The sequence below is a fragment of the Haliotis asinina genome, chromosome 12 (genome assembly GCF_037392515.1).
Source record: "Haliotis asinina isolate JCU_RB_2024 chromosome 12, JCU_Hal_asi_v2, whole genome shotgun sequence".
Taxonomy (NCBI): Eukaryota; Metazoa; Mollusca; class Gastropoda; order Lepetellida; family Haliotidae; genus Haliotis; species Haliotis asinina.
The window spans coordinates 9,198,388-9,211,477 of NC_090291.1; the positions used below are offsets into that span (position 1 = coordinate 9,198,388).

At 41.4% G+C, this 13,090-nt stretch overlaps 1 protein-coding gene across 1 annotated transcript; it reads right to left on the reverse strand.

The window, feature by feature from the left end:
- Positions 1 to 862: 862 nt before the first annotated feature.
- On the reverse strand, positions 863 to 10,665 carry LOC137258421 (uncharacterized). Its single transcript, XM_067796098.1, has 2 exons — positions 10,574 to 10,665; positions 863 to 1,764 (listed from the first exon to the last, which is right to left on the reverse strand). Exon 2 carries the CDS (start codon positions 1,752 to 1,754, stop codon positions 936 to 938), a length of 819 nt encoding a protein of 272 aa, XP_067652199.1. The 5' UTR covers positions 1,755 to 1,764; positions 10,574 to 10,665; the 3' UTR covers positions 863 to 935.
- Between the last annotated feature and the right edge of the window lie 2,425 nt (positions 10,666 to 13,090).

The following is a 13,090-nucleotide window of genomic DNA, read 5'->3' on the forward strand; positions in this document are numbered from 1 at the left end:
ATGTCACGAATGTGTGTTTATTGTTAGTTGTTGTTTAATGTCACAAGCATCAATGTTCCTGGGCCTAGAATTTCGAAGATAGTCGTAAGTTAATGTTAATCTATGGCACTCACGACAATCTTAGCGCTATGAGAGCTTCGAAAATCTTGGCCCTGATGTATGATGTCGGTCTCAAAATTATCTAATTAAGACCGGACAATCCAGTGATTGATATTATGAGCAACGATCCCAGCTATGGGATACGTTACACGTTACTACTCCATCAGATCTGACCACTCGATCCCATATGAGACCATCCGATCCCTTTAGCCGCCTGTTACGAACAACATTGAATTCAAACCCGGAAATCATATTATTGCAAGTACTATGCATGTTGCAGTCCCCTTGGTCTGTAGTGTGTTGGTCTTTCAATTATCAACTCTCATGCTTGAGTAAAGCAGAATGACGTGATTATCTTGCACATGCATACATCTGCAGGACAAAGGGCAGTAAACATCCAGGACAAACCGGATCCAAATTTTTGTGGTATGTTTGCTTTTGTCCTCAAGTGTACTCATTATTGTCATGTCAGCAAAAGAGTTCCGTATACAAGCAATGAATGATGTGTGCTTGCTCACTCACTCACAGAAAATGCTGTTGTCCAAGAATTCTCTGCAATAAGAATTGTTTTCTCGACACGACAAATACAGTTTATTATCAACAATACTAGACACGAGTATAAATACGAGTATAAATACTTTGAATATAGTTTAGAGACAGCGTGTCATTACATGACTCAGAATACTTGAGTGTCTTCTTAAAACTGATGCCCGCATTTACAAGTTTACATTTCCCGCAATCTGGTAAAATTACCAGGCAGTTTATAGTGCAGTTATACGTAGTTAATTAAAACAAACAAAAATACATAAGACAAGTTATGCATGATCGGTGCGACGTCACCTAGAGAGTTGTCTTGAGACGATTCTTTTCCTTGTCCTTGACCTTGATCTTTTGCCATCCAGTGATGGAGGAGAATTTTCAGTTTCTTCGTCCTTGAATCTAACCGATTTAGTCAGACGTCCATCGGCAGTCCGTGGCAGGTTTGTCCGAGCTTGCTGAGTAATAAACACCTGATTGTCATTCGGCAGACTCCGCGGGGTGGTTCTGGGTGGACTTGGTGACCTTGGTTCAGGCTCCTTGTCCACCTTGGGTCTGTGTGTTGACCAGCCAAAATGAATCTCAGTTAACTCTCTTTGTGTTAATTTCGAACACGGTCGAACTGTACTTTTGAACTTTGGCTTTTCCTTTTCGTCCATTGCTTCTTCCCAGACGTTCCGTTTCTTTTTCGGTCTTACCGTAAATGCGTCTATTGTCGTAATTGTTGACGGCGTGCGGCAACGTGACCTTAGGGGTCGCATGTAACCCGGAAGTTTCATCGCTTCCGGGTCATTTGCACCCATGTCCATGATGACCTTTCTGCGACGGACTTCCGGTGATGCTGGCCTCTCGACCAGGATCAGAGGTTCGTGGTTCAGGTACTTGCTTTGTTTGACAAATGTTTGACGTAGTTGTTTCATCTTAAACTCCATGCGGCGGACCTCCAGGTTGATTTTAACCAGGTTTTTACACAACAGCGGATCATCCTTTGTGTTAATGTTTAGTAAACATTCCCCGAATTTGGAATCCTTAGGAGATCTTGCTGCGTTCATTGCCTTCTCTCTCTCCAACCGGACCTTCCGGTTCAGAAGGCTGTCAACACTCACTCTTTCCTCCATCTCATAATATCTGAAACATGAGAATAGTTTATGTTACCACGAAATAATTCCTGGGTATAGAAATTCCATGTTATATGCCATTTATGTTTTGTCCCCAGGCATATGTAAAGAGCGAAACGAGGTTTTGTTTTGTTGTTTAACGCCCGGTTTTCCCATCTGTATGACGGCGGTATGTAAATATTCGAATCTGGACCAGAGAGTTCGATGATTGACATCATGAGCTTTGATACATGTGGTAAACACGTCAGTGAGTGTGACCACCTGATCCCGTTAGTCGTTTAACAAGCAAGGGGTGTTAGAGGCCAATTCTCAAGCGGACCTTCACGGATAAAAGGCGGGGCAGATACATTTCGGAGTTTTACTGTAAATGGTATCTTCGGGTACAATCATCTGTTTCTTACACTTACCTAGGTCGCATAGTTTTAGCACCGAATCCGTGTTTCTCTTGTTTAGTCTCAGAATCACAGTGACTTGTACTAAGAGCCGATTAAATGAATCGGGTGTTCAGACTCGTTGACACATGTCATTGTATCCCAATTACTTAGATCGATGCTCATGTTGTTGATCACTGGATTGTTTTAGTCCAGACTCGATTATTTATAGGCCGCCGTAACAATATTACTGAGTGCTGCGTAAAATTAAACTCACTCACCCCTGGGTTTCTCTACAAATTTGGTTCGTTATCATTGAGGGCGAAATCTGTTTATGCAAACGTAATACCAACCTTTACCATTCACCAGAGACGTAAACATAATCTAGTCTGGACCAATGACACCTGTGACTGACACAGTCACATGACACATCGTATGTTCGTTTGTGTCAATCAATGGAGATCTGGAATCTGGTGAATTCCATTACTGAATGGCATAATGCTTGATATTGATCATTTCGGTAAAATATTCCTGTTACTTATATTGGGGACCCGAGAAAGTCCGAGGTGAAATAGGCCTTCAGCAACCCATGCTTGCTATAAAAGGCGACTATGCTTGTCGTAAGAGGTGATTAACGGGATCGGGTGAGCAGGCTTGCTGACTTTAACACATATCATCGGTTCCCAATGGTGCAGATCGATGCTCATGCCGTTGATCACTGGATTGTCTGATCCACACTCAATTATTTGCAGATCGCCGCCATATAGCTGGAATATTGCTGAGTACGGCGTAAAATTAAATTCACTCACTCACTCACTTATATTGGGGTACCGTGGACCTAGTTGTTCTTGACACCGCATTAAGCTGCGAGGAGTTGTGTCCCTTATGTGAGCCTCGTGCACCTGAAATCTTTGCATTATTGTTCTTAGTTTGTCCCACAATGTGTACCCGTGCTAGTTGCTTGTGTAACGTGTCTAAACCTGCATCACTTGAGGCTCCACCTGCCGCAGACACACAGACACTCACAGAAACACATGCAGATACACGGACAGACACAGACACGGATACAGAGAGACACGTACAGCAAGCTGAGACCCCTTGATATAACACGACCATTGTGAAAGGAACTAACACATTATTATTACATAATCTGGCAATGTACATCTATATCGTTATATGTTTAAGACAAAAGATTGATACAGAAAAGAAACTGTAAATCACCACTAACTACTACTGTAAACTTTAAATGTACTACATGCCCGTGGCCTTATAAATACTGAATGTAAAGATGCATTGTGTATTGCTTTAACACGCTTTTGGCAATATTCCAGCAGTCACGGCGTTAGATGCGTGAGTGAGTCTAGTTAACGCCGCTGTTATCAATATTGCAGCAATATCACGGCGGGGACACCAGAAACGGAGGTGGATGGATTGTATACATTGTATCAATGTGGTTAATCGAACCTGGGTTTATGCGAACGCATTAACCACTGTGCTACCTCTGTGCTCTTAAACTCGACAAGCGTTTACTTCATCCTATTATATATGTGTAGCACCTGTACGGGTAGGGACTACATGCTTACCCTATTTGCGGACACCGGGTATCATTTTCAGTTGTGTAATTTTCACCAATATGTCACCTGTTTGAATCGGCGGGAAACCGAGGCCAGTAATTTTATTCGCGGACGTTCTCTATTTACATGTTAACAAAGTCAAAATTCATGTCGCATACTTCAGTAAAACATGCATGACATGAAATTCGTAAAACATGGAAATATCAAAATCAAATACTTTAGTTACATATACGATGACAAGTGTATTGAACATTTTACACTTACTATCAACTAGCCTCTCGTCTTTCCGTCCTGGTTGACTATCCGTCACCCTGACATGCGCCTCGCTATTCAAATACTCCCATGCGTCGCCTCTAAAAGCACTTAGTGTCGTCAGTGGGTACATACAAACAGAAAACTGTCTTCTTGCCTCTTGAATACAAGCAGTCAGTAAATGGTATTTATTCGTCGAGCCCCGCTACACAATACTGTCAAGGTTCGCGACTGATATATGGTACTGATCTGAGTCGGTATACTTGATATGTCTTCTGAAGTCTTATTGAATCCGTTAAATATTTATACATCTACATTTAGTTATTGGGACCATTGACAAAGAGTGCTAAGGGGACACAATGCTGCATTGTCAGGCGGCCTTTTGAAGTCTAGCCCAGACCGTTTAATTGACACTTTACAACTAGGTCTTGTCTCTGTGGAATTAGGTCATACACTATTCTTGATTTATACACAATATAGGTAGAATAATTGAAATATAATTAAACTAAATCATTTTAAAATATTTCAGTTGATTTTGTTTTGGATATGTGAATACATTATTTCTCTTTGGATATATGAATGCATTATTGCACCTTAATATCGCTAAAAGTATTCCAGCTATATGGCGGCAGACCGTAAATCTGGAACAGGCAGTCTGGTGATTGACATCATGAGCAACCATGTGCGTAATTTTGGACACGATTACATACGTAAGCGAAATGATCTCTTCTGGGGAAAGGGTCAGTGCGTCGAACGACAAGGATAGGGTGTTGAAGGCCAACTCCATGTAGGATTTCCAAGCATATGTTTGACTTAGCATCGCACCTGCAAAATCTCTGTATTTGGGGGTTGTTCTAATAATAAAAAATCTTCACGTCAGTTTTATTTGAGTTCAGTGATTTTGAAACGCAAAGGCACTATATCGGGCGTCATTAGTTTATGGAGACGCGACCGCTTACGTGGGTGGAAGAGTCGCCGATCTCCTGTCTAGATATTACCTAATATGCAAATTACTGGCTACGGTCCGCATATTCTATAGATGAATCTAGTAAACTGATAGTCAATCTATCTAAAAATTTGAAAAAGCAACGACAAGGTGAAGGCTTGCTCACAAAAAAATTGCATGAACATGAATTTCTATGCATCAATAGAAATACCATGATTACTGAGATGATTAATGCAAGTTGAAGATCACGTTACTGTGCCGAAGGCGAGCTTAGCAACTGGTCTTATGATTATAGTGCTTACTCACAGTATCGAATTTCATCGTAACAGATGTGACTGACGCAAGGTGTGAGTGTAGAACTGTTTACACATCATTACCCATGAATACCGTTACCAGAACGGTTTACATTGTTCTCTATGTAATGCTCGACCCGTTATTTAATGCCAGGTGCTGATACATGCATAACTGTGGCTATAGGACAAGCGCTCAATCCTTATTAATGTCAAGCCCAGGGGCAAAAAGGTGCGGATTTATGTATGATAGGAACTGTTATCAAATAGAGGTGAATAGTTGGTTTTGACCGTGTAATTGTCACATAGAGTACGGGCTTATGTTTCGTATTTAGCGACTATACATCGGGTCTGTTATTTGGGGGATAGGTACGTAAAAGAGCACAGGTGTACAGGAAATAAATATTGGAAATTATGATTGCCATGGTCCGCGAATGTATCCTGGAGTGAGTGAGTGAGTGAGTGAGCGAGTCAGTAAGTGATATTGAAGCAATACCACCAGAGGGAGTAAATGAATGAGCGAGCGAGTGAGTGAGAGTGATATTAAAGCACTACCGGTACCATCAGAATGATCGACCTGAAGATAAAGATTGTCCACTTGATATTTTAAAAATAATTCTATTTTCTGAAGATAATTTCACTATACTACCTGAATACCGAGCAAAATATATTTTGGAATAAAAGGTGGTTAACTCAAAACTTTAACATAGGAAAATACTTTACAAACTAAAGCACCGCTTCAAGAAATATTGAAAAGAATCATCAAAGGCATCATTATATGCATTCAAATAGTTAATATATGTTCTGTATACGCCGTTTAACAATGTCCCTGCAACATCACCACCGGGAACTCCTGAAATGGGCGTCACACTATTCACGGAATCGAACCGTAACCATTGTCATGATAAACGAGCACTTCAACCGACGAGCCAACCGAACGTTTTCTTAAGTGATTGAATGAGAGAGAAGAAAAAAAAGAAAGTGTGTCCTGCAGTACGAAGGTCATATAAAGAACACGTTATAGATGGTCGTTCTGTCTGGTACCCATGAATAGCATGGTGGAAGGTGGAAAGACTAGTATGTATACCGTCCGACAGCATGACGCCCCAATCACATAAAGCAGTAATAGGAAAATATATTCCAACGAAACCACAGGCCACATTTTTTTATATTAATGAAACAATCCCAGCAAATGTCTTATAGCGGCATTTAGATATTGTGATATGTGACCAAGATCTTTTATGGATACGTGTTGTTTTTAATTCTTTGACACACAACGTTTCGGGGTCATTTCAGTTCATATGATGAAGCGGTCTGAAATGATTCCGAAACGTTTTGTGTCAAAGAATTAAAAAAGATTTATCCATAAAAGATCTTGGTCATATATAACAATTTCCAAATGCCGCTAAAAGGCATTTGCTGGAACTGTTTCATTAATATAAAAAAACCCGTTGTCTCCATTCAAATATCGGTTTAGTGAATTATTTTATGGGTTAGTAACTTTACTAGCCCGACTGGATAGAAAATATCAGAAAATATTTCGCACACTGTAGAAGATTGTGGGTGAGAGTTGTGACCCGCTTTTCAAATTCCAGGTAAATCCATTAAAAAAAACTATCCCGCACCTGCATCTATCTAATCATTTATTGTATCCAGTTAAACAAACTCAAGTGATAATAATCTTGACACAGTTTAGAAGCAAGCTAAAATCTCCACGATCTGTACACATATCTGAACTACTTCAATATCCGCAAACCTACCTCGGCTATCTACTTGGCCTGTTGGAGGGTCGAGGAGCTTTGGCAATGTGTAAGGATAAAGCAATACAATACACAACAGTCTTGTACAAAATATCTCAGCTGAATCCGCGTCAGGTGGAGTGTAACATGGGCGCTAACTGTACGCAGTCAATACTAATCGATAGTAACACGGGTCAAACAGAGCTCCGTCTATCTGTAGATCAGGGTCATCGACGGGTGGTAACGTCACCCGTCGTGGAAGACGTCCAGCAGATTGGGTACCATGCATATGGTTTGGGAAATAGAACGCCATTGAGGGACGTGGGCAATCATGTGGGTTTAGGATAAGGCGGGAGGTTTTGTGGATCTTCAATGAATAAAGTGGGATTGTTGGTTTGACGTTGGTCACGGGTCACGGAGAGGTTATTTGCACGTTGTGGGTTGTATCGATGTCAGGATTAATGAGTTTGTTGAACAAAATATGTATTGTATGACGATACTGAAGGTGTTTCTCGTTGGGAAATTGCGTGAAAGATATTGCCAAGACCTCTATATAGCAATCTGGAATCAGATTGATTGATTGTTGTTTAACGCCGCACACCGCAATATTCCAGCTACTACTACAACCAATACTACTACTGCTACTACTACTACTGCTGCTGCTACTGCTACTGCTACTGCTGCTGCTGCTGCTGCTACTACTACTACTACTACTACTACTACTACTACTACTACTACTACTACTACTACTACTACTACTACTACTACTACTACTACTACTACTACTGCCACTACTACTACTGCTACTACTACTACTACTGCTGCTGCTGCTGCTGCTACTGCTACTACTACTACTGCTGTCACTGCTACTACTACTACTACTACTGCCACTACTACTACTACATCACGGGTGGTTATAGTTTCACGTCACATTCAGCAATATTCCAGCAACGTCATGTCTGGAAACACCGGAAATGGTAATACACTTTGAACTCATGTGAGGAATTGAACCCCGATCTTTTGCGTGACAAGCAAGAACCATTCACTATTAGCTTGTCCCATCTCTCCGATAGCGCCATGAATATCAACAAGGAAATATTTCACACAAAGCATTAGTCACCTCTTGTCATACCTTTGGTGACCGGAAACACAGCTGACAGTTTCAATCATATCATAAAATATGCTTTTCCAAGTCATCCGATAAGATAAAGATTAATTTTTTTCTACGTAATGACGTCCGTTGACATTATATTGGTTCTCAGTAGCCAGAAACGTGACACAAAATGTAAACTGCAATAACGCCAGCTGGGTGAGGGTGGAGGGTGTGAGGTCTGGATGGCGTGGGAGTGTGAAGGATGGGAGGTGTGAAGGGCGCCGGGGTTGAGGGATCAGAGGTGAGGGGTGTGGCTAGGGGTAAATGGAATTGGCACCGATTCCAAGACGGTCTATGATTATGTTTCTAGGTGTGTCAGCACCAAACCCTTTCTCATAGGTTAATCAAAGTATACTATACAGAAGAAGAAACGCAACTTGGTGTTTCATTTGGTTTTTAACTGGAAGACATAAACTTGAACGCTTACTTTTATGAAAATTAGGTTTTCGAAACTTGCGTTCTTTTGCTGCTCGGAATAGTAAACGTAAGCATCCTATCTCACTTCGGGGCGATAGGGGTAGCCGCGTGGTTAAAGCGTCCGCTCGTCACGCCGAAGGCCAAGGTTCGTTTCCCCACATGGGTACAGTGTGTGAAGCCTATTTTTGTGACCAACGTTTGAATATTGTTAAAAGCGGCGTAAAACAATACTCACTCCAACATCAAGTCATGACGTAACTGGAATCCTGTACTTTAAAGCCGCGTTTAACCATACTCCCACAAAGCCGTTAATGGACTGGGATGTCTAAATATATCCTGTTGCGGCAGCGCCATGGTTGTCTTGAATCCTGCTGGATATGGTGTAGGAAGCTAGGTGAGTGAGTGAGTGAGTGAGTGAGTGAAGTTTTACGCCGCTTTTGGTAACACTCCAGCAGGGGACACCACAAATGGGCTTCACTCATAAGTAACGCTCCCAAAGATACACGCCGCCGTCAACAATATTACCATCTATGGTCAGTCGATCTGTTTACGTGATGACAGTGAACGACTGAGTATAGTTGTACGCTGTATATAGCAATAATGCTGCAATACATATACAAGAAATGGGCTTCACACATTGTACCCATGTGGGGAATCGAACTCGGATCTTCAGCGTCACGAGAGAAGGCTTTAGCACTAGGCTACTCCATAGCTTCTGAGGTATTTGAAGTTCCTCACCTGCTCTAAGAGGTGACCTAACTTGGGGGCTTGTCGCAAGTGTTTTATATTGATAAAGGTAGAATTGCTGTGTCAAAATAGTTTGACCGATATGTTTTAGATAGAAGTATAGTTTACGTTTGCTTATTATGTGTGGTCTTGTATGTAATCTGGTATCATATGGTGTGGAAATAATGACGATTTGAAATATGCACCGACCACCCGTAATAGGAGAGGTGAGATGAAGAGGGTGAGGTGTGGAGAGAAGAAGATAGGTAAGATGAGATGAGGAGAGGTAAGGTGAGGGAGAAGGAGAAGAGAGGCGAGGTAAGAAGAGGTGAACAGAGGTGAGAAGACGTGAGGAGAGGCGAGGAAGGCGACGAGAGGTGAGAAGAAGACACGAGAGGTGTATAGGAGTTTAACATCGCGTTGAAGAGTATTGCATTTATACCTCCAAGTATATGTGAGTTTATGCTTGTGTATATGTGTTTGAGTGTATGTGTGAGTGTTTGTGAGTGAGTGAGTTTAGTTTTACGCCGCACTCAGCAATATTCCAGCTATATGGCGGCGGTCTGCAAATAATTGAGCCTGGATCAGACAATCCAGTGATCAAAAACATGAGCATCGATCTGCACCATTGGGAACCGATGACATGTGTCAACCAAGTCAGCGAGCCTGCTCACCCGACCCCGTTAGTCGCCTCTTACGACAAGCACAGTCACTTATTTTGGTAAGCATGTGTTGCTGAAGGCCTGTTCTACCCCGTGACCTTCACGGATGGGGGTTATGTGTGTGAGTGAATGTGTGAGTGCACGTGTGTGAGTGCATGTATGTGAGTGTATGTGTGTGAGTGTGTGAGTGCATGTGTGTGTGAGTGCATGTGTGAGTGCATGTGTGTGAGTGTATGTGTGTGAGTGCATGTGTGTGAGTGTATGTGTGAGTGTATATGTGTGTGTATGTGTGTGAGTGTGTGAGTGTATGTGTGTGGGTGTGTGAGTGTATGTGTGTGGGTGTGTGAGTGTATGTGTGTGAGTGTATGTGGGTTAATATCATTGTTTTATACGAGGTTCAAACTACCTCGTTTAGGCTACAGCCTGAAACCGGTAATAGTGAGCATTTTTAGTCCTCTTCCTGCCTCATGCCACCCACAATAAACAATTAGCTGTCTATGATCTAAAACAAGGTCCACCCACACCTCCCCAAATAGCAATATAAAGCCCCTGTTAAACCATTCTGAGTTTCATCCGTACATATTACAACGTCTCGCTAATACTTGACACACACACCACATATTTCTTTTACGCTTTGATCATGACACTGTGAAATGAATACATGAAATTAATCACAGCATATGTCGTACCTGAAACGTTTCTCCCACCAACGTCTGTGACGTCAAAAAACGTAGTCCATCCAAAGTCTTCAATCACACCTACACATGCCAAGCCGAGCTTCGCTCCAACCTGTACAAGTCACTGTAACACACCGACAGTGTCAGTTTCACGCTCAGGGTAATCAACACAGTTCTCGCTCCAAGCACCTTGCATTTATTGCCCTGAATATCCCATTCGGCTGAAACTAATATCCCAGTTTTCAAACCACAGGCACACAGGATCTTGACGTAACAATCACAGATGTGTGATCGCCTGTGACTGACGCTGCTATGTGATTAAAACACGTGACAGGTGACATTCGATCGTGTACGTTTCGTGTAACGAGCCTTGACACCGGGAGTGCTTTTGTCACACGCTGTCTATTAAATATAATAGCATGATCGCTCACTCAGAGTCCCCCATGACGGCAGTTTGCTTGAGTGGTATTAGCATGTGTCGTTATATTGTGAAGTAAACAGATCTTCTCCCGGCTGTCGTGTTAGAACACCTTAACAGATAACAGCATATTTACCTGTATGCGCCCTATCATACTACCCTCTATCTTCCTCTGCATATGTTTGTATATAACATGACCGTGATTGATCTTATTATCATAATCATTATAAATGCTATTGCTATTATTTAATCTTGTGGTTATATCTGCCTAAATTGCCGTGTGTTTGACTGTCTTTCTATCTGCTACCTTGTCTGCACTATTTTCTTTCCGTTTGCCCGAGTGTCTGTTCGTTTGATTATTTGACGATCTGTCTGTCTATCTGTCAATCAATGTGTATCCCACCTAAAGTAACGGGCAAAAAACACAATCTCAAGAAGTCACTGATATTACAAAACGACTCATCAAGGTGGAAAAAGAACCGTGAATTTTAATAACAGATGTATGGGCACATGGACTCAGTCATTGCATTGGAGCAGCAACAATAACAAGTGCTTGGAGTCACTGGATAAATTAAAGAATGTTGAATTCCAAATTATCAAGCTAAATTTTGGTTAGTTTCTTTTGTCCGTTAGTTTATATATTCGCGTGTCTGTGGCTTAATGTTTATCCTTCCGACTGGCCTTTTATCCGTTTGTCCTCTACATATAAAATTTCATAATACAATTTTGAATTGCGTAATAATTCTTTGTTGGTTATTTAGTTGATTTCACACTGAATGGGTTTCCCAACAGCTTTCTGAGTTCAACTTCATGCTTCAATATTTAGGTTGAAACAAGAAAGTTAACCCAGAGAGATGCTCGGAAAACTACATATATTTGTGATTATGCCATTTCTATGCATTGTTTTCTGTGGGGTCGGTTCGGTACCCCAGGGGTTGAAGCATCCGGTCAGGACCGATTTACCATATGGATACAATGGTTGAAGCCCATTTCTGGTGTCCCCCGCCATGATATTGCTGGAATAGGATCAAAGCGGCGCAAAACCATACTCACTCACTCACTCACTCGTTGTCTGACCGACATCATAATTTTTTAAATACCGTGCCATCTTTTTACAAACATATACAAGGAAACATGTCTTTTGTATCTCTCATTTTAACCTGTTTGTGATGACGTATAACCAACCACGCCTACCGTCAGTACAACATATCCTAGCTGATCAAATGTTGTCCCTCTGCCGCAGGTTTGTCCCTTGGTGAGCGTGCAGGTCAACACTCTGGGGAAGCACTCCGTCGACAGATCTGACAGCATACTTCTCATCAATATCAAGTCAATATAATCTCTCCATAAAGTCACGAAAGGAATCGATGTCGATACTTTCCTTAAAATAAGTGCTTGCGAACTTATCGAATCGAAAAAAACCCAATAACCAATATCCTATAAACCTGTGCATTAAGTAAGAGACGTCGAGGCGGCCGGCCTCACAGTCAATAAAACGTCTCTCTTAATACCAAAGAAAAAGTCACTATGTGGAGAAATACTTTGTAGCCTCTGTACATGATAAAGTGTGAGTGGGTACGGGTTATTTAAAAACGGAATCTCCCCAAATGTCTTCTGATATCAGATACATCTGTTGATAAACGTTACAAATATCAGAGACTTCCAAAATCATTCTTCATCAGTTATCAGTAAAAGTTTATCTTTGCATATCATATATCTTTGCACATAACTGCCATTAGGCTCCTTGAGCAGTGGTTTCAATGAAGTCATATCATTGTAACGTCATCAGCTTTGTAACGTCATAGCCTTGTCCGCTGTGTTCCTAGTGATGCCAAAGCATTGTGATGTCATTGACCGATGACGTAATAGCATTATGACAGTTAAATTGTTACGATATCTACTGTGGGAGTAAGGTTTGGATGATAATTATGATCACTTTACTGTTTGTTTCCCGATGCACACAGCAATAGGGGTCTGTTTTACACTGTTAAGGATGCCTGTTTTACACTGGATAGTAAAGATGCATGTTTTACACTGGATAGTGTGACCTAATGGTTAAAGCTTTCGATCTTCATGTCCAAGATAAAGTTGTTCGATAAAGTTGATACATC

Coding starts and splice junctions, on each gene's coding strand:
- LOC137258421 (XM_067796098.1), bottom strand. CDS start 1,754: ATGGAGGAAAGAGTGAGTGTTGACAGCCTTCTGAACCGGAAGGTCCGG.